Below are 27,769 nucleotides of genomic sequence, written 5' to 3' on the forward strand. Positions count from 1 at the left end.
AATGCTATGATGGGTAATTGGAAAAAGTTATTTTATTCAAGCCAAACTTTCTAGCAAACTCTCTGCATAAATCATATCAGAATATACTTCTTGGAGTAGAAGAACCCAGGGCCAAACAGGGATCCACCATTGAAATTATGAGACTCTGCCAGAATCCAGATCTTCATCTTCCTAGTCGGGTTCTATCCAGGCTTCCTAAACCCATAATTTCAGCATTGTTCTAATAATGTCAGAATCAGGGTGCTAAGAAGACATGGGACCAAGGTATGCCTTTTTTTGTAATATTAAGGGGGATACCCTATGTGGCCCAGTAAAACATCGGGTGCGGAAAACCTAAGTTTTTCGCGATTTTTCCCGATGTTCCACCGTTTTTGTGTGTTTTTTTTACAGGCTATCCAGATTGATCGCATGTAAAGAAATTAAACCTGTATGTTTCGGTAGATACAGCCCTGTTTTCGCACGTAAACAGGGCTGTTTCTGGGTATTTGGTTTCGCCTGCCTGAGGCATGCGAAACAAAATCCCTGATGACCGGGACAACCTGCAGTTTCCTATGCCCGCTGAAGCCGGGGCAGTACCGTGACTGCATCCCCCCCTCGCCTCCGCCCCCAGCAGCTTTCACATGACAGGGGAGCGGCCATGTGACCGGAGGAGCAGCGCTGCACCGGGCACTGTCAGCAGCCGGCACCCGGTACAGCTTCAGGTAACCCCCAATAAGCCATCGCTCATGCTGGCTTATTGGGTCTAATTGGATATCCCCCTAAATGAGAACTGGATTGTGACCTATAGGAGGGATTAATTTACCCTCAACCCCTGATGGGTGTGGATGATGGAGGAGGAGGAAAGGAATAGATAGGCATTACTGGCTTCCCTTGGGCTCAGTGTTATTGGGTCCAGTGGAAATGGGATTCTTGGTGACAGTAGGTGTGGCTCCCCTATTTGAAATTTTAACTGTCCTACAGCCCCTCCTCTGGAGCCGCTACTGCTCTATAGATATACTGACCAGAGGTGGGTTTCCCACAAGGCAGTACAAGCAGCTGCCTAGAGCACGACGGCCCCAAGGGGGTCTGTCTGTTGCCTGATGTTTTTTTATGATCAAACTGTATCAGTATCTGAGGTCATGTGGTTCTTCTGATTTTGGGAGAACCACATTAGGGAAGTACCGGGTGCTTGGTGTGCGATACAGAGCAGCAGCAGATCGCAATGAGATGTACCTTTGTCTATCCGTGTGTCCAGTAGTATGTATGTCTCCATTCCCCCCACACACACACCAGCAGTGTGTATGTCTCCATGCCTCCCCACCAGCAGTGTGTATGTCTCCATGCTCCCCACACCAGGAGTGTGTATGTCTCCATGACCACCCCTCCCCCCCCCAACAGTATGTATGTCTCCATGCCTCCCCACACCAGGAGTGTGTGTGTCTCCATGCCCCCCCCCACCCACCCACCAGCAGTGTGTATCTATCCATGCACCCCCCTCCCCCACCAGCAGTGTGTATGTCTCCATGCCTCCCCACACCAGGAGTGTGTATGTCTCCATGACCCCCCTCCCCCACCAGCAGTGTGTATCTCTCCTTGCACCCCCCTCCCCCACCAGCAGTGTGTATCTCTCCATGCACCCCCCTCCCCCACCAGCAGTGTGTATGTCTCTATGCCTCCCCACACCAGTAGTGTGTATGTCTCCATGACCTCCCCCCCACCAGCAGTGTGTGTCTCCATGTCCCCCCACCTGCAGAGTGCTTGTCTCCATGCCCCCATCAGAAGTTTTTGTCTTCATGTCCCCCTACCCCCACCAGCAGTGTGTATGTCCAGCAGTGTGCTTGTCTCCAAGTCCCCCCCCCCCCCCACAAGAAGTGTGTATGCCTGCATATTCCCTTACCCCCAGCAGCAGTGTATACAGTATGTCCCCCTTCCCTCCCAGTCAACAATGTACGTCTCCATGTCCTCATTCCTCCCAGTCATCAGTGTACATATCCATGTCCCCCTTCCCCCACCCCAGTCACCAGTGTACATATCCATGTCCCCCTTCCCCCACCCCAGTCACCAGTGTACATATCCATGTCCCCCTTCCCCCACCCCAGTCACCAGTGTACATATCCATGTCCCCCTTCCCCCACCCCAGTCACCAGTGTACATATCCATGTCCCCCTTCCCCCACCCCAGTCACCAGTGTACATATCCATGTCCCCCTTCCCCCACCCCAGTCACCAGTGTGTATGCCTTGCAAAATATTTTTAGTGTATGTCGATTTTTTTTATTTATTATTATTGTAGGTACTGATGGGAGGGCCCTAGACCAGTAATTTGCCTAGGGCCCCATGAAGTGTAAATCCAGCTCTGACACTGACACAAAGTTCCGCCAATCTAAATCTATAGCTAAGAGCTTTCAGTGGCCATAATATACTGAGTGGCAGCAGGTATATTATTGCTAGGGTTTGGGTATTGTTGTTCTAGGAAATTGATAGCCGTGATTTAATAAAGAGAGACATATGCACCACAAGGGATGACGGTGGTCTGATCTTACTGACAGGGATATACCGTACCATCCTTTGTGTTTCAACAAGCAAAACGTGGGCACTAGCAATTTATGTGCTTTATACTATCACTCCAGGAATGTGGGAAAATAATGCTGACAAGTGACAGGGGCAGAATTTTGTAAAAAGGGTGATTCTCCAGAAAGGGAACATACAGTCCCGTCCGTTACATGCTTTTATTTTTATTTTTTCCTTTTAAACTGGTCAGTTAAGAAATTGTTCTTATATGGAAACTTAATTGCTTTGTAGCAATGCCTTACCCTATAATTTAAGACCCACTAAAATCTTGGTATTTTGGGGAAGTATGTTGTTTGAATTTATGTAGTTGTCCCTGCGTCACGGAGAATCGTCCAAAATAATCTTGTTAATCTCAATGGGGATTTTAATTGGGCACGAGGTAAAAAACCTTGCGTACCTCATGCCCAATTTTGGATTACTGTGGGTATGTGCGCTCCCTTTACCCGCAGTATCCAATTTAAAAAAATAATGGTTACGGAGCTTTCAGGGCTGAAAAAAAGAGTTATGTAAAAAAAAAGAAACTTACTTGTCCAGTAGTCTCTGGTAGTCTCCACTCTAGGCAGTGGGCTGCTGGGAGGCTCAAGAACTTCGGGAGATGTAGTTCACCAAGCCGCTGCCTCAGGGGGGATTACACGGGGGGGGGGGGGGGGGGTCACATACAAACGTATACGCACTCACTCAATTTACACACACTCAGAAACTCACACTACACTCACGTACTCAACGCTGAAGCAGAGGACCGGATCCTGATGCTGGAGGAGAAGGCACCGCTTCAGAATGTGAGTAATTATTGACTAATTGAGCTAACTGTAAACTTCCAGTTGCTTAATTAGTCATCAGGGGAGGTGCCGCTGGGGTGTCAGGGCAAGTCCCAGTTATATTTGCTAAAATTAACGATTTAAAAAAAAATTAGACTTGCTCTGGGAATGCATGAACAGACGCTGTAATTTGTATAGTTTCAGTCCTCTAATTGAAGAGCAAAACCCCGCGGCTGCGGGAGAAAACCTGTGCTGCAGGGTTTTTCAAATTTCCTGTCATCAATTGAATCTGCCCCTAACACTTTTAACCTCTTTTACACCATCCTGTGAGTGGCCGAGACCCCTGTCAGAGAGGTGGCTGGACCCGGCTTATTGCCGGGTTAGCAACATCACTGGACATGTCAGCAGGCGCGGCACTTGGAGATGAGATCATCTTTCAGCACCTGCTCTCTCTATGCTGTAGACCGGTGCCGGGTGACATCGACCCGGCTTACATGATTACACTGCCCCATGACCCGGGTCCTTCCCGGGACCAACCCTGCAAGCTAGCCGTTTTGGATTCCCGGGTCACTGGACCCGGTTAACCCATTTCCACTGAGCCGCCCACGGGTTATCACAGTAATAACCCGGGTTTTACAGACAGCGGAAAAGGTGTGTTAGTAATGCTTCCAGGGGATTATTCAGATGTGGAAGCAAACCAAAAAAGCAAGCATCTGGGTAAAACCATATTGCACTGCAAGTGGGGCAGATGTAACATGCGCAGAGAGAGTTAGATATGGGTGGGGTGTGTCCAAACTGAAATCTAAATGACAGTATAAAAATAAAGCTGTCTAATATCTGTGGGCTACATGCAAAAGCAGCCGGTAGTTACCCTGCACATAAAAAATATAAATGCATTTGGTCCCCTTTGCATAGCAACATGGGGGGGGGGGGGGAGTTAGCACATCTATGATCAGTTTCTCTGACATGCTGGGGGACGCCCAGCACAGGGCTAGTCCGCCCCGCATGTCTGGCCCTACACTCCCACACAGGTGCGAAAGCATCGCACGGCAGCGATGCTTTTGCACCAGCCAAGTTGCTCCCTGCCTGCGCTGCCTGGCTGCGCGATCGCACTACAGAAAGGGCATCAGGCTACGATCACTGTTGTAGCAGCGATCGGGTCTGAATTAGGCCCATGGTTTGTTCCAGATACAAACTTACATACTCCTCCAGTCTTGCTGCCGAATCCAAATTAGGCCCCGTTTGATTTCTGGATATCACAGGCTGACAGCTCTTATTGCTAGACTGAATTTATCATGTTAAGTATTCTGCTCACAGATATTCTCTTCATTATGGTAAACAATATTCTGATAGATTTTATGTATTATGCTAATATTCTGCTGACAGTCTTCAATATCTTGATTGTTCCTCTGAAATCTGTAATAATTAAATATGACTGTAGTATCCCTCTGCATCTATGTAAGAGTGGGCCATGAATCAACATCAAAAGCTTCTTAAATATGTTAGAAACTACAAGAATTATATCATTAAAATACCGCAAGTAAAAGTGCAATGTTGAAATGTTGTTATCCTGAAACATAAGGAAGGTCATTCAGATGTGGTTGGAGTTGCTGTCACTTCCTTGGAAGAAGCAGTGATAGCGCTGTATGGTGATGCAGCAGGAGGCGGCTATTACATGCAGACACCTCCTACTGTAGTAGTGATTCCACCTGTGTACTAGGGCGCAGCATCAGATCACTCACTCAGGCGGTGTGTGGCACCCATAGTGCCGCACTAGCTGCCCCTCGCAGAGACCAGGAAATCTCCGTCCTACGTGGCCTCTTCCCTCCCCCAAATGGCAGCGCCATGCCTCTGTTTGGTGAAATGGAGGCCGTTGCCGCCCCCTCCCCACCCCCGAATGGCATCAGACTGTCGGTCACATTACTTCTTGTGTTTGGTCTTCCAGCCCACCTCTCCTCCACCCCACCTCTCCAGTGCTCTGGCTGCGGTGTGGGAGGAAGCCACCTCAGGAGAACATTATTCTAGGCTGCACTGGAACCAAATCTTAGCGGTGGCAGATAATAGTGATTGTCATTTTGGGGAAGTTTAATAATTTCCGACATTCCAGGTGGTTTTATTTTGATGAACCCTTCCACACTCACACATAACGTCTGCTCAAGTGAGTCTTGTCGTGACTTCAACGTGACGCCATTCTCTGTCATGTATATGACATGTCATTACATTGTATTGTGTGTGAATATGTTAAAGCATCATTCACACTTATTATGAACGCAGTCAAGCCTCCTCTCTACACTTTCATGGGACATCATTATTTATTTGTTCCATGGACTTGTAGGTAGACTTGCAGGCTATTCAGGAGTGAACATACACAGGTTGAATGCAAAACATAAATAAAAGAGGAATAGAGGGGACATCGGTGACTTCGTAGGGCGACTTAACACCCTGTGCCCACCCTGCCCCTGGACACCTAACATCATGATGCCACATTTAGGGGGCGAGGCAGCCAGGACCAGGAAAAGAGGTGTGCCAGGAACACTCTAAGGACACTCTGGGCTACTACACTGGTTGCAGGGTGCGTCCCCGGAGTGTCTTACGGGACTCTTCAGGCTGCAGGGTGATGTTCCCTGTGATCTAGGCAGCCGCACTGATCTCACACCCCTAATTACTGCTCTGGTGGATTTCTCTAATGCAATAGGACTGGAATGATGTATACAGAACATCCTACTGTACACAGGGGTATAGGTGCATTCCTTACAGAACATTAATTATTTTATTCTGTACTTTGTTTTAATGTAGTAATAATAATAATTATTTAATTTATATAGAGCTCTTACTCCAACAGGACTCAAGGCGCAGCAAAACTCAAGCATGCCATTTTTTAGATATTTAAGTTAAATACAGTATTTGCCTTTAATCATTATGTCACCAGCCCAGTGGTATTGCATATATTAGTAGATAATAAAAGTACCACACACTTTCTGTAACTGTTTTATAAAATGATGTAGCATATGTATTAGGAGTCAATTTAGAAAAAAAAGAAAATAACAGCAACAGTTAAGTCCTGCGGTTTATTCATACAATCAAATCTTGTATTTTAACATGTTTCCCTAATTATTCTTGCTTCCACTCACTAACCCCCGGGATCCTGTTCTCGCCCTCTAGGGAAATCTCAAGATGTTACAACTAGTTTCTTTATTTTGAGGGATTTGCTGTCAGCGGCTAGAAGCTAAATCTGATGTATTCTGTGTGCGATGTAAGTTACACATGACCTTTCCTATGACCCTAAATAGAAAGCAGGAATGTTACCATGATATTCCTTTAAATCTGGGGAAGAATTGCTGAAGTATTGCCATCCTATGTAATCAGTGTATGTAATATATAGCATAATCAGAAGGTTCCAGTGTGCAGTAAGCCATAACAAGCCATCAGCAATGAGGATGGTTGGCCCAATGTAAGACTATAAGCATGTAATACAGCAGTGATAGGCAGCCTGAAATAGGTGTATCCATAATGGGAGCAGGCCCTTGGGCCCATAGGGGGCCCACACCGCACACCCTGCACCCATACATTATACCTACCTCCACGTTGTGAGTGCCACAGAAATCGTGGGGGAGTATGTAGTGTGTGTGCATGAGTGTATGTGTGTGAGTAACCCCCAGGGTAAGTGTAACCCCCGGGTCCGGCTGCTGGGAGAACTACATTTCCCAGCATCCACGACACCTCCCAGCAGCCCCCGTCCATTTCCTCCCGCAAACCCCGCATCCTTTTTTTTGAAAATTGGATACCGCAGGTATCGGTAGTGCGCATACCCACTGTAATCCAAAATTGGCCGTCCAACTGAATTCCCCTCATAATCTTTTATTTTATTTGCAAGAACAAGGATTTAACTATGTAAGCTGAATAACATACAATGCAATTGTTTTCATATACTAATAATATATGGAGCATGTTATACTATTTATTAATTAATTAATGCCACAGTTATTTATTATAAAATATAAAGGTGACTTGATTGTTGTTATGCCATGTTAAGAATATAAATCTAACAAAAACCCGAAATGTGTGCCGACCATTGTCCTATCTACCTTTTGAACCTGTGAAGAAAATAGGTGATAACTGTAATGGGCGCCAATACAAATGACAATCAGATAAAATGTGCAATTCCTATATTGTATGAGAATGAAAACACTTTTAGGTCATGTGTTTGTATACGTTCCTTCACAATACTTTAGTTCAGACGTGTAGAGGGTTCTCTGAATTCCTCATGAGTATGCAGATATCTTCCACAGGATCCCACTCAACGATGTCATACAAAACAAACCGATAGGGGATATCTCGTGTAACACAGTTTTATTCTTTGACATAAATTTTCATAGCAACATCTAAAAACTATACCATCCAAATGTAAAACTTCATTTAAAAATCGGAGCACATGCAGCAACATAGGTGATGACTGAGCTGAGTGTAGAGGTTGTAATTACCAGATCGTTGGAGGATAAAAAATCCTCAATCATGTCGACAATGTTTAGGTCGACAGGTCAAAAGGTCGACATGAGTTTTTTTGTTTTTGGTGTCGTTTTCTTCGTAGAGTGACCGGGAACCCCAATTAGTACACCGTGTCCCCTCGCATGGCGAGCGAGCTTCGGGCAAAGTGCCTCGCTCTGCTACCGCTTCGCTCGACACAGATTACCGTTCCAATCGTAGTCCACGTGGATCGTTAAGTATGAAAAAGTTCAAAAAAAGAAACAAAATGTGAAAAAACTCATGTCGACCTTTTGACCTGTCGATCTGGCATATGTCGACCTAAAAACCCTGTCGACCTTCCAACCCTGTCGATCTAGTGACTGTCGACATATAGTGGTCGACTTAAACATTGTTGACCTAGACAGTGTCGATCTTCGGACCGGATCCCGGCACAGAACACTAGATTGCACTTCCTCCTCAGTCTCTGGGACTGTCTCAAGTGCGGTAGAAGACTTGCATTCCTGTTTGCAAATCAGACACACTGTCGTATCTCTTGATTGCAATACTCAATATGACACTATAGAATAGTATTTTTATTGATATGCTCTTTATATGGTTTTTATACTGTATATCATTTTGACCTCCTCTATTAGTTTGGTTCTTCTTTTAGCTGTACTTTAAATGTTTGTGAATTGATGTAAATACTGGGTACTGAGCTACCTGTTAATCCATCTGATTGAATCTCACATCTACCGTAATCTGGAATATTACTTGTTGTTTTTGTTGTTGTTTTTTTGCAGATTATAAAGTTTTTGTATATTTTGGTGAAGCCTTTACATATATGTTATTTATCTACAGAAAGATGAATTGACACCAATAGAATTTCCTTCATCATCACCGGCCGACATAGAGAAAGCTGAACAGCTAAAAGATGAAGGTACCTATGTTATGTAATTAGACGTGTCTACCACACTACACAAGCCCATTTTGTGATCTCATCTAATGAATATGCAGCATATGGATTGGCTAGGAAACAGTACCTCATGAAGAGGAGGAAATGACGGAGCTGGAGGATACCGTTCCCTCTAGCAACCGGAGGAGCGGTCCCTCCGGCACAAAGGGGATAAGAGAAAGCAAGGTACCTAGTCAGATTGTGGTGGTAGGGGATTCTATCATCAGGAAGACAGACAGGGCATTCTGCTACCGGGACCATGATCGCCGTACAGTCTGTTGTCTCTTGGGTGCTCGGGTACGTCACATTGCAGACCCGGTAGAAAGATTGTTGGGAGGGGCCGGGAAAGACCCGGCGTTCTTGGTGCACGTTGGCACCAACGACAAAGTTAGTGGTAGGTGTGATGTCCTTTAGAAAGTTTATAGGGACCTAGGCTAGAATCTAAAGGCAAGGACATCTACGGTAATATTCTCTAAAAATATTACCTGTGCCACGTGCTAGTCCAAGGAGGCAGAGGGAGATTAGGGAGGTTAATGTGTGGCTTAGAGACTGGTGTAGCAAAGAGGGCTTTGTGTTCTTGGAACACTGGACAGACTTTTCAGTCAGGCACCATCTTTTTTGTTGCGATGGATTGCACCTGAATGAGGAAGGGGCAGCAGTGCTGGGAGGAAGGATGGTTAGAAGTTTGGAGGAGATTTTAAACTAGGTGCCTGGGGGGAGGGACAACAAAGAATTAGTGGGACAACTAGAGAGAGTAGAAAAGAGGGATGTTTAAAGCATACTTGCCTACTTTTGAAAAGGAGATGTGAATGTAACACCTATCAGTGCGGACGTGTACAGCTACATCTGAGAGGCGTGTCATAAAAATGACTTACATCCAAATGTAAATGAGCCCCCACGTTAGTAAGATCTACTTGTTGAAGAAAACACTCTTATATTTTGCAGAATTTGTTTGTGAATTGTTACAAGAGGTTCCATATACTGTAAGTGGCCACAAGAAACTTTATTTAAAATGCATGTAGCCATAGGGATCATTGTGTCTTATAACCAAATGCAGGGAAATGGCACTGATGTTCCCATTTGAATGTATGTATCTGCTTTATTTGTTTTTTGCCAAACCGCCGTGACCGGTTTTGTTTTTTTGTTTTCAGAAATTGACAAACAAAGCTAAAATCACATAATTTGGGCCTTTTTTTTTTGTTCCATGGGGGTGATTCAGACCTGATCGTGGATGTGCTAAATTTAGCACATCTATGATCGGATTCTCTGACATACAGGGGGGACACCCAGCACAGAGCTAGTCTGCCCCGCATGTCAGGCACCCGCAGCCAGGAGGCCCGCATCCATTTTTGTGATCGCCTCAGCTGCGTGAGACATCATGCAGCCTCCCCGAATACGCCCCCCGTTTCTCCATTGCCGCCCCTGTTTTGAAGCCTTGTCCCCGCAGTGCTCCGTCTCCAATTTTGGAAATGGAGCGTTGCCGCACCCCCACCACCCGCCCTGCGACTGTCTCTGCCTGTAGTCCGCCCCACATGTCAGGTGCCCGCAGGAGGTCCGCCGCCATTTTTGTGATCGCAGTGGCTGCGTGTGACGTCACTCAGCCGCCCGACTACGCCCCCTGTTTCTCCGTTGCCGCTCCCGTTTTGAAGCCTCGCCCCCGCAAAAACCTGTCTCCGCCTTGGAAATAGAGCGTTGCCGCCCTCCGCGACGTCTCTGCCTCATTGACAGGCAGAGGCAATTGCATTTTCTGCAGGGCACCGCAGAAAATGCGGGCGCATGCGCAGGACGGGCCCTGCACATGAGCCCGCATCCTCTTAGCAATTTTTGCCTTTGGATCGCTTATTGCAATTGCGATCCAACCTGAATCAGGCCTTATGTGTACAATATAAAATATACATCACAATACTAGATGCCACTAAGCGAGCAACACTGCGGGCAAATGGTAGTAATAAAAATATTCTCATGTAATAGTTTTAAATAATAAGTGAAATCACATTTCCCTTAGGTCAGTCATGTAAAAGACAAGGGCCTCAAACCAGAAATAACCAGTCTTAGCCGGTCTGGTGGGGTGTGTGAGGTCATGCTGTGATGTCATAATGGCAACTGCCTATATCAGGGCTGTGCTGTTGCTGTCTCTTGCATATGCTTTCAGAGGCCTGGCACGGCATAGCACACTGGTAGAAGGTTAGTGGCTTGACAAAGATAAGAGCAGCTTAGTTGGAATTGTCGGCAGACTTTTAGCATGACTATTATAATATGTGACTTATGACCTTGGGGATAGCATAGTATTGGATAAAAACAAAATCTCACACCTACTGGGACAGTGCCATTAGTTAACATCCACAAGCAGCTGCAAATGGGCCATTGGAGATATTTGAAGAGCGTTGTCTAGATGAGCCTATAATGTTCCTAATGAAATCCTTTATGTGCGGCTGCACCTATGACATTTCCTTGGAGTTGTTTGGTGAGCCTATAATGTTGCAAATTAAATCCTTTACTCTCTCTCTCTGCCTGCCTAAATCCCAGTATGCCAGTGTTGCAGGCTGATCCATTGTTATTAATGTGCAGAGATGTAAGAGAATTATATTGTGCTTTAATCATTACTTTTGTTTTTATCCAATACTATATACAGATGTAGCCATGCTGATCATGGCTACATCTGAGGGAAACGTGCACCCTCGACGCAGCTATGTGTGCCTCTGCTTAGCCGCGCCGAGCTGCGGCATTTGCCGCTCCCATCCATGCGAATGGGGCACATACACGTCTTAGACGTGCAGACGTATGTGGAGCGTCGCGCCTAACAAAGCGCATTTGCCGTAAGATGTTGCCACAACGAGAATGGCTACATTTGTACAGTTGTAATCCCTGTTAGCGTCAGAAATTAATGCTATGGTGGTTATGACTGTCCCCCGCCCCTCACTCCCACTCATCTCTTGCTCTCTTTTTTCACTCTCTCACCATTGACGTATAGGTGCGCTTTTTTCCGGCCGGGTAAATAGGTGAAAATAGCAGATTTGAGGCGACAGAAGGGATGACTGGGATAGGCAAGGTTAGTCGGCGGACGGGTGGTCTGGGCAAACTCTGCATAGTCTCTTAATGCCTAGAGGGACGGGCAGTCCTTCAGCCATGGGTCCCCAGAGGTTTCCTCCACAAGGGGGTTTTTCCTCTACTGAGTGCTGAAGGATGACTCTTCATGAGTCATGAGGCTCCCGCCATCTTGTTTCTCTTATAGGACAAGTTTGCAAGATTACTGGACCAATCTTAATGTTAAATTCCCTATTTCTCTTACATCCTAGAGGATGCTGGGCTCCATATTAGTACCATGGGGTATAGACGGGTCCACTAGGAGCCACTGGCACTTTAAGAGTTTGAGAGTGTGGGCTGGCTTCTCCCTCTATGCCCCTCCTACCAGACTCAGTATAAAAAATGTGCCGGAGGAGCCGGTCACAGCGAGCGGAGCTCCTAGGGCTTCTTTAGTTTTATTTTTTCTAAGAGTTAGTTAGGCACAGGGAGGCTGCTGGCAACAGCCTCTCTGCTTCGTGGGACTAAGGGGAGGTGTAGTGTCCGCCCTGAGGGGTCTTAGCCACTATCTCCGCTGACAGGACACTGAGCTCCTGAGGGTGATGATCGTTAGCCGCCCCAGGCGACCGCTCACTCCCGCAGCATGCCGCCACCCCCTTACAGAGCCAGAAGATTCCGGTGGCAAGTGAGTTACCGGCTACCCTGGCAAGCGGGGAGCCGGTGTGAAGATGGCGTCAACAGGGAAGGAGCGCAGTATTAACTGCGCTCCGGAGGCTCATCAGTACATAGTGCGGCGCTGTGAGGTGCGCCCTGAGCCAGCTCCTATACCCTACACTGGTCGCAAGCCTATCGGGGACCTCAGTTACACTGCCAGCAACAATCCTCAGGCCAGTATAAATAACTGAAGAGCGGGAAGCAGCACCATGTTAAGGGGGCAGGGCTTCTCCTCAGAGCAGATCCAGCAGTGTTCCGCGCCATTTTCCTGCCAGCAGATCCTCTGCAGAGACGCTGACAGGGAGAGCTGTCCCTCCAAGCAACTCCAGCTATCCTGTGCAGTACCAGGGGGTTGTAGAAGGGGGGGATGCTGTGTAAATACTGTGTAGTCTATTAAGGTACACAGTAAGCGCCAGGTAGTTATATTATATCTACTTAGGAAAGCGCTGTGTGTGAGTTGGCTCCAATATCTGTGTTTCTACTTGGGGGGAAACTGTCTGACATTTCCCTGTGTGTGTGTGTGTGTGGTTTCACATAGCCATGTCTAGAGACTCTGGGGTATATTTACTAATATTCGTGATTTTGCCGTTTTTAAGGGTGTTTGAACTCGAATGGTATCGGGTGCATTTTACTGCAACTTTTTGAATCCTGATACGGTCATTTACTAATCTGCCGAGTTTGCAACATTCGTCTTTTCCGATGTCGATGTGATTCGTAATGTCAGGCAGTGTTTTACGGGAGTGATGAGTAAAACACTGCCTGACAAAACACAAGGAATCCCGGCCGGATCTGTGAGATATGTCCAGGGCTTCATTGTGCACCTTAAAAAAAAAAAAAATTAAAGTGTTAAAATTCCCCAAAAAAATTGCGTGGGGTCCCCCCTCCTAACCAAAACCAGCTTCGGGCTCTTTGAGCCGGTCCTGGTTGCAAAAATATGGGGGAAAAATTGACAGGGGTTTCCCCATATTTGAACAACCAGCACCGGGCTCTGCATCTGGTCCTGGTGCCAAAAATACGGGGGACAAAAAGCGTAGGGGTCCCCCGTATTTTTAACACCAGCACCGGGCTCCACTAGTCAGAGAGATAATGCCACAGCCGGGGGACACTTTTATATAGGTCCCTGCGGCCCTGGCATTAAATCACTAACTAGTCACCCCTGGCCGGGGTAACCTGGAGGAGTGGGGACCCCTTAAATCAAGGGGTCCCCCCCTCCAGCCACCCAAGGGCCAGGGGTGAAGCCCGAGGCTGTGTCCCCCCCCCCCCCCCCCCCCCATCCAAGGGCTGCGGATGGGTGGCTGATAGCCATGTGTAAAAAAAAAAGAATATTGTTTTTTGTAGCAGTACTACAAGTCCCAGCAAGCCTCTTCCGCAAGTTGGTACTTGGAGAACCACCGGTACCAGCATGCGGGGGGGAAACGGGCCCGCTGGTACCTGTAGTACTACTACAAAAAAAATACCCAAATAAAAACAGAACTCACACACCTTGAAAGCAGAACTTTATTACATACATGCACACCTACATTCACACATACTTACCTATGTTCACACAAGGGTCGGTCCACTTCTCCAAGTAGAATCCATGGGGTACCTGTGAATAAAATTATACTCCCAAAAATCCAGTGTAGATCGGTCCTCTTCTGAGCTTGTAATCCACTTACTTGGCAAAAAAACAAACCGAAAAACCCGAACCACGCACTGAAAGGGGTCCCATGTTTACACATGGGACCCCTTTCCCCGACTGCCGAGATCCCCCGTGACTCCTGTCACAGAGGGTCCCTTCAGCCAATCAGGGAGCGCCACGTCGTGGTACTCTCCTGATTGCCTGTGCGCTCCTGAGCTGTCAGTCAGGCTGCGCACGGCAGAGATACAATGTAGCGCATAGGCGCTACATTGTATCCAATGGTGGGAACTTTGCGGTCAGCGGTGAGGTTACTCGCGGTCAACCGCTGAACGCAAAGTTCCCACCATTGGATACCTTATAGCGCCTATGCGCTACTTTGTATCTCTGCCGTGCGCAGCCTGACTGACAGCTCAGGAGTGCACAGGCAATCAGGAGAGTGCCACGACGTGGTGCTCCCTGATTGGCTGAAGGGACCCTCTGTGACAAAAGTCACGGGGGATCTCGGCAGTCGGGGAAAGGGGTCCCATGTGTAAACATGGGACCCCTTTCAGTGCGTGGTTCGGGTTTTTCGGTTTTTTTTTTTTGCCAAGTACGTGGATTACAAGCTCAGAAGAGGACCGATCTACACTGGATTTTTGTGAGTATAATTTTATTCACAGGTACCCCATGGATTCTACTTGGAGAAGTGGACCGACCCTCGTGTGAACATAGGTAAGTGTGTGAATGTAGGTGTGCATGTATGTAATAAAGTTTTACTTTCAAGGTGTGTGAGTTCTGTTTTTATTTGGTGATTTTTTTTTGTAGTAGAACTACAGGTACCAGTGGGCCCGTTTCCCCCCCGCATGCTGGTACTTGTGGTTCTCCAAGTACCAGCTTGCGGGGGAGGCTTGCTGGGACTTGTAGTACTGCTACAAAAAACAATATTCTTTTTTTTACATATGGCTATCAGCCCCCCATCCGCAGCCCTTGGATGGGGGGGGGACAGCCTCGGGCTTCACCCCTGGCCCTTTGGTGGCTGGAGGGGGGGACCCCTTGATTTAAGGGGTCCCCACTCCTCCAGGTTACCCCGGCCAGGGGTGACTAGTTAGTGATTTAATGCCAGGGCCGCAGGGACCTATATAAAAGTGTCCCCCGGCTGTGGCATTATCTCTCTGACTAGTGGAGCCCGGTGCTGGTGTTAAAAATACGGGGGACCCCTACGCTTTTTGTCCCCCGTATTTTTGGCACCAGGACCAGGCGCAGAGTCCGGTGCTGGTTGTTCAAATATGGGGGAACCCCTGTCAATTTTTTCCCCATATTTTTGCAACTAGGACCGGCTCAAAGAGCCCGAGTCTGGTTTGGCTTAGGAGGGGGGACCCCACGCAATTTTTTTCTCCAAGTTTTTACAGTAAACAGACCCTTTCCCATAGATAACCATGCACAGATCTCACTGATCCGTGCATGATTATCCAAGCTCGCCTGGAAAAAGCAGGTCTATTTTTTTGCTTTTTTTTTTAACGAATCGCAAAAAAATACACCCGCACTTGAGCACTCAGAGACTAACACCCAAATACGAATGAATAGTGAATACCCGTGTTGTAGGAAATAACAGCCGCGTTTGACCGATGGTCTATTCATTCGTATTTCTGAACTTTGTCATTAAAACCATTACAAATAGTCCAAACACTGCCGAGATTTGTGCTTAGTGAATTCCCGTGTTGGGACTTAGAAAAAAAAACACAACTCGGACAAACTCGATTTTTTAGTAAATTTTGGCCCCTGTGTCTTATGCTGCTGAGGACATTTCCTCTCCGGAGGAATCCATTCCATGTGCACAGGAATGTAATGTCTTATCTCAGATCCCTATTAATGAGCCTTAGTGGTTAACCTCTATTAAGGGTATGATCTCTCAGATCTCTACTAGGGTAGCTCATACTGAGACTGACACTCAGGTTTTAAAGAAATCTATGGCAGTTTGGTCAGGTTCTGTCCCTATTCATTCAAAATCCCCTAGCATATACCCACAGAAACGTGAATTTGCCCAGATTATGCTAGATGACACGGATACCGACTCTGACATGGCAGACGGTGACGGGGATGTGCTGAGGAGGCCGGCATCCCTTGCAAAAGGGGTGCAGCTAATGATTGAGGCCATTAGAGATGTGTTCAATATTACTGACACAACACCTGAGCAGGTTGAGGAGGCTTACTTCACAGTCAATAAGAAAGCTAACCTTCCCTGCGTCTAAAGAGTTAAACGTTTTATTTGAAAAATCCTGGGAAAACCCGGAGAAAAATTCCAGATCCCAGAAAGGGTTCTGGTTGCTTTTCCCTTCCCTGAGGAAGATAGGAAGAAATGGGAAAACCCACCCATAATTGACGCGTCTGCTTCCAGACTGTCAAAAAAGGTGGTTTTACCTGTCCCTGGATCTACCGCGTTAAAAGAACCGGTGGATCGTAAGATTGACACTACGCTCAAATCCATATACACTGCTTCAGGGGTCACGCTGAGGCCTACTATTGCCTGCACATGGATCTCTAAAGCTATAGTAAAGTGGTCAGGCACATTACTAGAGGATTTGGATTCACTGGATAGAATTGACATTGAATTATTTTTACGTAACATACAGGATTCTGCAGGATTCATGGTGGAATCCATGAAGGACTTGGGTATGCTGACTGCAAGGATATCTTCCATGTCTGCCTCAGCTCGCCAATGGTCTGCAGATGCGGAATCCAGGAGAAGTGTGGAGAGACTACCCTACACAGGTCAGGCTCTATTTGGGGAAGCATTGGATGCGTGGATTTCCACGGCAACCGCGGGTAAGTCCCCTTTTCTCCCCTCAGCTGCGGCTTCTACAAAGAAACCTTTTTCTTCATCGGCATTGCAGTCCTTTCGGACCACTGAGACAAAAAAGTCCAAGCCTCTTACCACCTTTTTTAGAGGTGGGCGGGCAAAATCCAAAAAGCCTGCACCTGCAGGCTCCCAGGACCAGAAGCCTGCTTCTGTTACCTCAAATTCCTCAGCATGACGGTGGACCACGCAGCCTGGAGGACGGGCTGGTGGGGGTGAGACTCAGACATTTCAGCCACATCTGGGTGTCATCTGGCCTGGACCCCTGGGTACAGGATATTGTGTCCCAGGGGTACAGACTGGAGTTTCAAGAAACCCCACCTCACCGATTCTTCAAATCAGGCTTGCCAGCTTTACTGACAGACAGAACTGTCTGAAGCTATCCAGAAATGGGAAAGGTCAGAGGTCATTGTCCCAGTTCCACCTCATATGCACAACGTGGGTTACTATTCAAACCTTATATTGGATCCAAAACTAGATGGTTCGGTCAGACCTTTTTTGAACTTGAAATCGTTAAACCCTTATCTAAGGGAGTTCAAATTCAAAATGGAGTCTCTGAGAGCGGTGATCTCAGGTCTGGAGGTGGGGGAGTTTCTGGTATACTTAGATATCAAGGATACGTATCTCCCCATTCCGATTTGGCCTCCGCACCAGGCTTATCTCAGATTTGCACTGTTAGACAGTCACTATCCGTTTCAGGTGCTGCCATTCGGTCTCTCCACGGCACAGAGGGTGTTCACCAAGGTGATGGCAGAGATGATGGTTCTCCTCCGTAGTCAGTGAGTGAACATAATTCCATAGCTGTACGATCTGCTGATAAAGGCGTCGTCCAGGGAGAAGCTGTTGCAGTCCATTGCTCTCATGACTCATCTGCTCAGGGTCCATGGTTGGATCCTGAACCTTCCAAAGTCACATTTGGAGCCGATAAGGAGATTGTCTTTCCTGGGGATGATCCTCAGCACGGTAGTGCAGAGGGTGTTTCTACCGGTGGAGAAAGCGTTGGTGATACAGTCAATGGTCCGGGATGTCCTGAAGCCAGCCCGGGCAGCGCTGTAACTAGGTGTGTGCAGAAGGGGCATTGCCCACAGCACACACCTAGTTAGAGCGCATATTCCCCCTGTGCCGACCCGCCCCATACGCCGACTACACGGCTGAGTGAGGCGCCACAGTTAGGAGGGCGTCGGGTAGTCACGGAGACAACAGCGCCAGCAGACTTTCAAATGTGTCTCCTCCCATGACGTCTCCATGGCTGTAATGTTACTCAGTCTCTTCCTCTGAAGCCGGCGCCCGCCTGTGTCCAGCTTAAGCCGCCACTGCTGCTGAGGTCCCGGCAGCGCTGCGACTGAGTTCTCTGCTGCCTGTGAAGTGGACAGGAGGAGTCAGGAGCCGGCAACAGCACGTAAGTGCCTACACAGACACTACACTACACTATATTACACTACACTTCACTACACTATATTACACTACACTTCATTACAGTACAGTACACTACACTACAGTATATTGCACTACACTTCACTACAGTACACTACACTACACTACACAAAACTGCACCACAGTACACTTCACTATGCTACACTACACTCTAAGGGTGGGGGTGGGTGGGGGTGTTAGGGGGACTCTGCCTGCCATAATGTGTAAAAGGGGGACCTATCCTGTCGTAACGTGTAAAAAGGGGACGCTGTCTGCCGTAATGTGTAAAAAGGAGGCGCTGTCTATCGTAATGTGTAAAAAGGGGACGCTGTCTGCCGTAATGTGTAAAAAGGGGACGCTGTCTGCCGTAATGTGTAAAAAGGGGACTCTGTCTGCCATAATGTGTAAAAAGGGGATGCTGTCTGCGGTAATGTGTAAAAAGGGGATGCTGTCTGCGGTAATGTGTAAAAAGGGGACGCTGTTTGCCGTAATGTGTAAAAAGGGCACGCTGTCCGCCGTAATGTGTAAAAAGGAGGAGCTGTCTACCGTAATGTGTAAAAAGGGGACGCTATCTGCCGTAATGTGTAAAAAGGATGCGCTGTCTGCCGTAATATGTAAAACTGGGGACGCTGTCTGCCGTAATGTGTAAAAAGGGGACGCTGTCCGCCGTAATGTGTAAAAAGGGGACGCTGTCCGCCGTAATGTGTAAAAAAGGGACGCTGTCCGCCGCAATGTGTAAAAAAGAGGCGCTGTCTGCCGTAATGTGTAAAAAGGGGACGCTGTCCGCCATAATGTGTAAAAAGGGGATGCTGTCCGCCGTAATGTGTAAAAAAGGGACGCTGTCTGCCGTAATGTGTAAAAAGGGGACGCTGTCTGCCGTAATGTGTAAAAATGAGGCGCTGTCTGCCGTAATGTGTAAAAAGTGGACGCTGTCTGCCGTAATGTGTAAAAAGGGGACGCTGTCTGCCGTAATGTGTAAAAAGGGGCCGCTGTCTGCCGTAATGTGTAAAAAGGGGACGCTGTCTGCCGTAATGTGTAAAAAGGGGACGCTGTCTGTCGTAATGTGTAAAAAGGGGACGCTGTCTGCCGTAATGTGTAAAAATGGGACGCTGTCTACCTTTAATGTGTAAAAAGGGGGACGCGGTCTGCCGTAATGTGTAAAAGGGGCTCTACCTGGTGTAGTGGCGCTACTGTGCGGCGTAATATGAATAATGGAGACTACTGTGCACCATTATGAATTGGTATTATTTTGTGGCCACACCCCTTTCCCGTGAAGGCACGCCCCTATATTTTTGCACGCGCCTACGCAGCGCACTGCCGCCGGTTTTCGTTAAGGGGGGGCACCAATGCCGTTTCTTGCACACAGCGCTAAAATGTCTAGTTGCGGCACTGCGCCCGGGTATCGATTCATCAGTGCATTCGTCTTCTGGGGAAGATGGTGGCCTCTTACGAGGCTCTGCAGTTCGGAAGGTTTCATGCTCGATCCTTCCAATTGGATCTCCTAGACAAGTGGTCGAGTTCTCATCTAAATATGCACCTGAGGATACGTCAGCAAGGATTTCACTCCTCTCGTGGCTACAAATGCCTCACCTTCTGGAGGGCCACAGGTTCGGGATTCAGGACTGGATCCTTCTAACCACGGATGCAAGTCTCCGGGGCTGGGGCGCAGCCACTCAAGGGGAAACCTTCCAAGGAAGGTGGTCAAGCCTGGAATCCAGTCTTCCAATAAACATTCTGGAACTAAGAGCCATGTACAACGGTCTTCTGCAAGCGGCACATCTTCTAAAAGTTCAGGCCATTCAAGTTCAGTCGGACAATGTGACGACAGTGGCCTACATAAACCGACAAGGCGGAACGAAGAGCAGAGCTGCAATGTCAGAGGTAACAAAAATCATCCTCTGGGCGGAAAAGCACACGGTGGTGCTGCCAGAAATCTTCATTCCGGGAGAGGACAACTGGGAAGGGGACTTCCTCAGCAGACACGATCTCCATCCAGGGAGGTGACAAAGCTTTGGGGGTTCCTCAAATAGACATGATAGCCTCCCGCCTCAACAAAAAACTTCTGAGGTATTGCTCCAGGTCAAGAGACCCGCAGGCAGTGGCGGTGGACGCCCTGGTAACTCCGTGGGTGTTCCAGTCGGTGTACATGTTTCCTCCACTTCCACTAATTCCAAGAATTCTAAAGCTCATAAGGAGAACAGGAGTTCATGCAATCTTCATTGCTCCGTACTGGCCAAGAAGAGCTTGGTACGCGGATCTACTGCTGGAACAGCCAAGGCCTCTTCCTCTTCGGAAGGACCTGCTGCAGCAGGGGCCGTTCGCTTATCAAGACTTACCGTGGCTACATTTGACAGCATGGAGGTTGAACGCCAGATCTTACCTCGGAAGGGCATTCCGAACAAGGTTATTCCTACCCTGATACAGGCGAGGAAAGGAGTAACGTCTAAACATTACCAATGCATTTGGAAAAAGTATGTATCTTGGTGTGAATCCAAGAAGTTTCCTACGGTGGAGTTTCAACTGGGACGTTTTCTCCTCTTCCAGCAAGCAGGTGTGGAAATGGGCCTGCGGTTGGGATCCGTAAAGGTCCAGATTTCGGCCCTATCCATTTTCTTCTAGAAACAGTTGGCTTCCCTCCCTGAGGTTCAGACTTTTTTTTTTCTGCACATCCAGCCTCCCTTTGTGCCACCTATGGCGCCCTGGGTTCTTAACGTGGTGTTACAGTTCCTCCAGTCGGATTGGTTTGACACTCTACCGGAGGTTGAGGTCGAGTTTCTCACGTGGAAGGCTGTCACTTTGTTGGCCTTAGCTTCTGCTAGACGTGTGTCGGAGTTGGGGGTTTTGTCTTGAAAGAGCCCCTACTTGATTTTCCATGAAGATAGAGCTGAGCTTCGGACACGTCAGCAGTTCCTTCCGAAGGGTGTGTCGGCATTTCATATCAACCAACCTATAGTGGTGCCAGTTGCGACTGACTCCTTAATTTCATCAAAGTCCTTGGATGTTGTAAGGGCTCTGAAAATCTATGTGAAGAGGACTGCTCATCATGGAAAATCAGACTCTCTGTTTGTCCTGTATGATCCCAAGAAACTTGGGTGTCCTGCTTCTAAGCAGACTATCTCTCGCTGGATCAGGTTCACTATCTAGCATGCGTATTCTACGGCAGGATTGCTGTGTCCTACATCTGTTAAGGCCCACTCTACTCGTAAGGTGGGTTCTCTTTGTGCGGCTGCCCTGGGTGTCTCGGCCTTACAGCTTTGCCGTTCGACTACTTGGTCTGGGTCGAACACGTTTGCAAAGTTCTACAAGTTCGATACTTTGGCCTCTGAGTACCTGAAGTTTGGTCAATCAGTTCTGCAGGAACCTCAGCGCTCTCCCTACCGTTTTGGGAGCTTGGGTACATCCCCATGGTACTAATGTGGACCCCTGCATCCTGTAGGACGTAAGAGAAAATAGGATTTTAATTACCTACCAGTAAATCCTTTTCTCATAGTCCGTAGAGGATGCTGGGCGCCCGCCCAGCGCTTCGTGATCCTTCTGTGGTTACTTAGTTCAGTACTGCTTGGTTCTTGGTTAAGTACTGTTTCGTTACTTGGTTAAGTAATATTTTTCAGCCGTTGCTGAGTTTTCAAGTTAGTTAGCTTGGTTTGCCTTGTATGTGTGAGCTGGTGTGAATCTCGCCACTATCTGTTTAAAATCCTTCTCTTGAAGTTGTCCGTCTCCTCAGTCACAGTTCCTAAGCTGAGTCTGGTAGGAGGGGCATAGAGGGAGGAGCCAGCCCACACTCTCAAACTCTTAAAGTGCCAGTGGCTCCTAGTGGACCCGTCTATACCCCATGGTACTAATGTGTACCCCAGCATCCTCTACGGACTACGAGAAAAGGATTTACCGGTAGGTAATTAAAATCCTATTTTTAGAATGTGTAAGAGTAAATAATAATATTAATAATTACAAAATAATCATCATCAGAAGAAGAAGTAGAACAAAAACAGGCTAAATTTAACTTAAAATAAAAATAGACATTTATTTTTTAAATATATTTGGTTGAAGTTGTCTTTATAAATAAATTCTCTCAAAAGGTGAAGAAATTACACATTTTTGGGGAGACAAATATATTAGGAGAGTTCAGAACCATGCATTGTTTATTCTACAGAAGAGAGTACCAGGCGAGACATCCATGTTTTATACACTACATAGATTACACTGGCCCTCATTCCGAGTTGATCGCTCGCTAGCTGCTTTTAGCAGCAGTGCAAACGCTAAGCCGCCGCCTACTGGGAGTGTATCTTAGCTTAGCAGCAGTGCGAACGAAAGATTAGCATAACTGCACAGGAAAAATTTCATGCGGTTTCTGAGTAGCTCCAGACCTACTCCTATCTTACGTTGACTGCAGTCTGTTTAGTTCCTGGTTTGACGTCACAAACACGCCCTGCGTTCGGCCAGCCACTCCCCCGTTTCTCCAGCCACTCCTGCGTTTTTGCCTGGCACGCCTGCGTTTTTTAGCACACTCGCTGAAAACGCTAAGTTGCCGCCCAGAAACACCCACTTCCTGTCAATCATACTACGAACACTCGAGCGACTGAAAAACGTCGCTCGAGCTTGGGTAAAACTACAAAGTTTTGTGTGAAAGTACTTAGCGCATGCGCAGATTTGCCGCTTTTTCACTTGATCGCTGCGCTGCGAGCGGAATGAGGGCCACTGTGCGATAAGTAAGACATGGCAGTAAGGCATACAAGGGTAAAATGAAAAGCAACTAACAGGACACCTAGTTTGCATCTTACATAGTAAGGAAAATGGTCTTACTCTATAATTGCTTTCAGATAATTTTCTCCTTTATAACTATTTTAACGTGAGCTGAGGGGAAAATAACAATAGAGGGTCCAGTTACATTTTTAAATCCCGTAAGTGCTTCATTTCAAGGTGTGTTCAATATCATCTTGCTGAAAATAGCCATCCGCCTTTCAGCTTCTGCACTGTCTCTCGGCAATCAGCTTCTAGAATTTGTTGATGTTTAGTTGAATTCATTTATTCTCCCACTATGTGTAATAAGAGGACGCTGTCTGCCGTAATGTGTAAAAAGGGGACGCTGTCTGCCGTAATCTGTAAAAAGGGGACGCTGTCTGCCATAATGTGTAAAAAGGGGACGCTGTCTGTCGTAAGGTATAAAAGGGGGACACTGTCTGCCGTAATGTGTAGGGGACGCTGTCTGCCGTAATGTGTAAAAAGAGGACGCTGTCTGTCGTAAGGTGTAAAAAGGGGACGCTGTCTGTCGTAAGGTGTAAAAAGGGGACGCTGTCTGTCGTAAGGTGTAAAAGGGGCTCTACCTGGTGTAGTGGCGCTACTGTGCGGCGTAATTTGCATAATGGAGACTACTGTGCACCATTATATGAATTGGTATTATTGGTATTATTTTGTGGCCACACCCCTTTCCCGTGAAGCCACGCCCCTATATTCTTTGCGCGCGCACTGCTGCCGGTTTGCGTTAAGGGGGGGGTGCCGATGCCGTTTCCTGGACATAGCGCTAAAATGTCTAGTTACGGCACTGCCGTTGCGGCCAGGTTATCGACACTGTGGGACGTCACTAGTACCCTGGTCCGCTGTGTTCACGGATGCACGCCTCTCCCACTGGATGCGGCCATGCAATTCCTGCAATGCGGTCACCTGTGAATGGTCTTCACAAACTTGGTTTCATCATTGGGATAAGTATGTGCCGCTCCCAGCAAGTATAAAAATCTGTCACTGCAATCTATTATCCACAGTATTGACGTTGTTTTCTATATATGTAGGAGGATTCTTTGAAGTGCTTCTATAGAGACATTGAATTCCACGAGCGCATGTGGGGTTAATCTGTCACCCCTGAATGGTTGTTATGTATGATAAAACACAGTTGAGTTTTATTGATACTTTTCATTGTGTGCTTATATACATTTTTTATTTATAAAAATTGTCATGACTAGATAGTGACACTGTGCACAATATCTTTTTAAATTATATTGATTCATATAATACTATGAAAAGTAGTTAATAAATGATATTTATTTTTAAACATTCTGGCATGGTCTGTTATTTGCACACCTGTGATCCTTAAGCGCAGTTAGCCTTTTTCTAATTGTTTACAGGTTCACATATAAACCGACAAAAGTTTATTCCTAACAGCGAATAAGGGTCACAGCTGTTTTAAATGGTCACTAATTATACACAATTCTGAATGTGAACTTTGGCGACCCCCTCAGGCACAGTTACCAGTTCCCCTCCCTCCCTCTCGCTGGGCACAGATGCTATTTCCTTCCCTCCCTCCATTGGAACAGTTACCAGCTCCCTCCCCACCCCATACTGTGCACCCCTGCCCCCCTCGCTGGGCAGGTCCCGCTGCCAACCGCCAGCCATCTATGAACACCAGGCGCTCTTTTCCAGTCACAGATTCAACCCTCACAGCAGTGCTCCCTCGTTACATTTTCCCACTGTCCGCATCCACACTCTGGCCTTTGCTCCTCCCCCAACACCGCCCAGCACCTGAGGTCACAAGGTCATTCTAGGCGACTGCACCTACGACCAGGCTTTCCTCACCGGCGGTCGCGGATGGGCGCTATGGTCGCACAATGACAAGCAGCTGGTCGGGCCACTCGGCTTTACGCACTTGTGGGAGGCACCGGGCAGGGCAGGATGCGGCCCACGGGACGTATTTTGCCCACCCCTACCCTACAGCATCAGAAAGGAGCTAGGATCTAGCAGCCCCAGCAGTGCAGATGTCTCAGCATCATTATGTCTGTCATGGATAGGAGCCGGCAGTCGCAGACTTGAGTGGGAAACTAATGGAAAAAAAAGGAGTGCTAAGGTAAGTAAACTACAGTGGTTAAAGAGAACAGGGGAAAGAGGTGCTTGGTTTGTAAAGAACCGCTTGGAGTGTGTGCTGATGGTACAATATGGGTGGTTTACATTTAGTAATTAGCTTTAAAATGTAGTAGATGTCCCTCTTCAGTGCATTATGGCAGAAAGCAGTTTGAGCGCTAGTACTCTAGACCACAGGTTCTCAAACTCGGTCCTCAGGACCCCACACAGTGCATGTTTTGCAGGTCTCCTCACAGAATCGCAAGTGAAATCATTTTCTCCACCTATGGACCTTTTAAAATGTGTCAGTGAATAATGAATACACCTGTGCACTTGCTGGGTTACCTGCAAAACATGCACTGTGTGGGGTCCTGAGGACCGAGTTTGAGAACCACTGCTCTAGACGATGCATCAGTGATTGTGTGCTTCATGAAGTAATACATGCTTCTTACCAATATGAATAACAGACCAATTTTAAACACCCTTTGACAACACGTCAGCGGCCGCCCTGCACAGGGTCATACCTAGTGATATTGCTGAGCCATTACTGGCAGTTCTGCAGTAGCTGCTATATATAAAAACTGTACTTTAGGTTTGGTGGTCTTGACTGTCTTGATCATGGTAAGTTGAGCTGGGGTGTAGTATGTCTGACCGGCGGTCAGGAGACCGCCGGTCAGCTTACCGACGCCAGGATCCTGGCAGCATACCGACGCCGGGATCCCGGCGGGGAGGGGTGAGTGCAGCAAGCCCCTTGCGGGCTCGCTGCGCTCGCCACGCTGCGGGCTCGGTAGCATTCCCACTCTATGGGTGTCGTGGACACCCACGAGTGGAAATAGTCCCTGTTGGTCGGCATGCCGACCATCGGGATAGTGAGGGGGCGGGATGTTGCTGGAGGTCATGTGACCGTCGGTCTCCCGACCGCTGGTCACATGAATACCACCCGTTGAGCTGAGATACCGGAAGTCGGAAGTCCGTGAGCGGTGCGGTGCGGGTAAGGGAGCGGGAGAGTACACGGCAGCTTGTGTGCCGCGGAGAACAGTGTGAAAGTAAGGCTGTGAAGCGGAGCAGAAGGCAAGAGTGATCACTGCTGCTCCGTGCGAGTGTCTGTGAGAGCCGCTGTACGGAGCAGGTAGCAGGTGGAAGTGCTGCTGCAGCTCCGGGGTGTGTGTGAGGGAGCCGCTTAGCATTACCGAACAGGCAGTAGGAGTGTGTGGAGTGGGAGCTATAGAGCAGTAGGAGTAAGAGAGTGGGTGTGGGTCAGCTGGGGATCTGCTGACCCTCAGGAGCGTGAGGGTGGGTGTGTGTGTGTGTGTGTGTGTGTGTGTGGGTGGGTGTGTGTGTGTGTGTGTGTGTGTGTGTGTGTGTGTGTGTGTATGTATGAAACTGGGGATCCATTCACTTACTGGAGTGTGAGTGTCTGTGCTGTGGAAGCCTGCTGCATAAAAGGACAGCTGACCCATCGTTAAGAGGAGAAGTGAGGAGGTACAGGGGTGCCGCAGGAGAGGGCCCCCCACAGATAAGTATCATATTACCTAATCTCCTATATAATAGCCGTGTGACTCTGTGCCTGGACCTCTAACGCTGGGCGTGGCTAGAGCTCCTAGCTCATTGGGTTAGCAGCAGGTCTATCACACCCAGCCCACAGCTGATTGGGCGAGAAACTCCCTCCCACACAGGTTACATCCAGTGGGAGTCTCTGCCCTTTGGCTGCTGTGTTTTCACAGAGCAGGATTAGCAATGGGACTGATGGAGCTGCAGCTCCAGCCCCACACCCCAAAATAGGCCCACTGCATCTGCAGCAACATACCCTCTGAACAATTTACACATAAACATTTATACAAATTCAAAAATGGGGCGTGGACACGGGTACAGCGCCGTGGACACGGGTACAGCGCCGTGGCCACGCCCCTTTTCATATACTTTCAATGGAAGCTTGGAGAGTCAAAAATCGGTACAGACCATAAAAAAAAGGGACTGTACCTGCCAAAAAGGTGCAGCTGGAGGGTATGCCGCTGCATCTGCAACAAGTCTCTGCGCTGTAGATAGGGTAAAAAAACATCCTTTCTGCTGCGGGATACACTGGGCTCCACAAGTCTGGACAATGGGGTGTAGAGTAGGATCTTGATCCGAGGCACCAACAGGCTCAAAGATTTGACTGTTCCCAGAATGCACAGCGCCGCCTCCTCTATAACCCCGCCTCCCAGCACAGGAGCTCAGTTTGTCAGTTGGTGCTGCAGTAAGCAGGCACTTAACAGAGGGGCTGCTCCAGGCAGCCCTAAGAAAAGCTTTTTATAAGGTAAAAAGTGAAGACTTCAAGGGCAGCAGCGGTGGTAAATGTCTTGTGACATTCTCTGCTGCAGCTCCAGCTCTCCCCAGCGGCGCTGTACACTCCCGAGCCCTGGTTGCCGGGTACCTACAGCGGAGGCTCCGGTTTACTTCACGTTAGGCACACACGGCTGGGGCTCTCCAGGATCGCGTGGCCGCGATTCGGGAGGTGGTAAGTGGGTCCCGCTCGCGGGACCCGGTCTTTTTCGCGATCCGCGCGGTCAGTGGGAGGCGGGCCGCGCGCGCTGGCGGTGGACACTGTGGATACAGGCAATCCCACTAGATCACCAGGGCA

General features: G+C 48.0%; 1 protein-coding gene across 3 annotated transcripts in view; it reads left to right on the forward strand.

The window, feature by feature from the left end:
- SGTB (small glutamine rich tetratricopeptide repeat co-chaperone beta) overlaps nt 1–27,769 on the forward strand; it is a 142,103-nt gene that overhangs the window by 23,549 nt on the left and 90,785 nt on the right. For all 3 annotated transcript variants that reach the window (XM_063963222.1, XM_063963219.1, XM_063963226.1), the window contains exon 3: nt 8,629–8,707. In XM_063963222.1, coding sequence (XP_063819292.1) covers nt 8,629–8,707 — 79 coding nt within the window. The remainder of the gene's footprint in view (nt 1–8,628; nt 8,708–27,769) is intronic.

This window comes from Pseudophryne corroboree, chromosome 1 (genome assembly GCF_028390025.1).
Source record: "Pseudophryne corroboree isolate aPseCor3 chromosome 1, aPseCor3.hap2, whole genome shotgun sequence".
Classification (NCBI taxonomy): Eukaryota; Metazoa; Chordata; class Amphibia; order Anura; family Myobatrachidae; genus Pseudophryne; species Pseudophryne corroboree.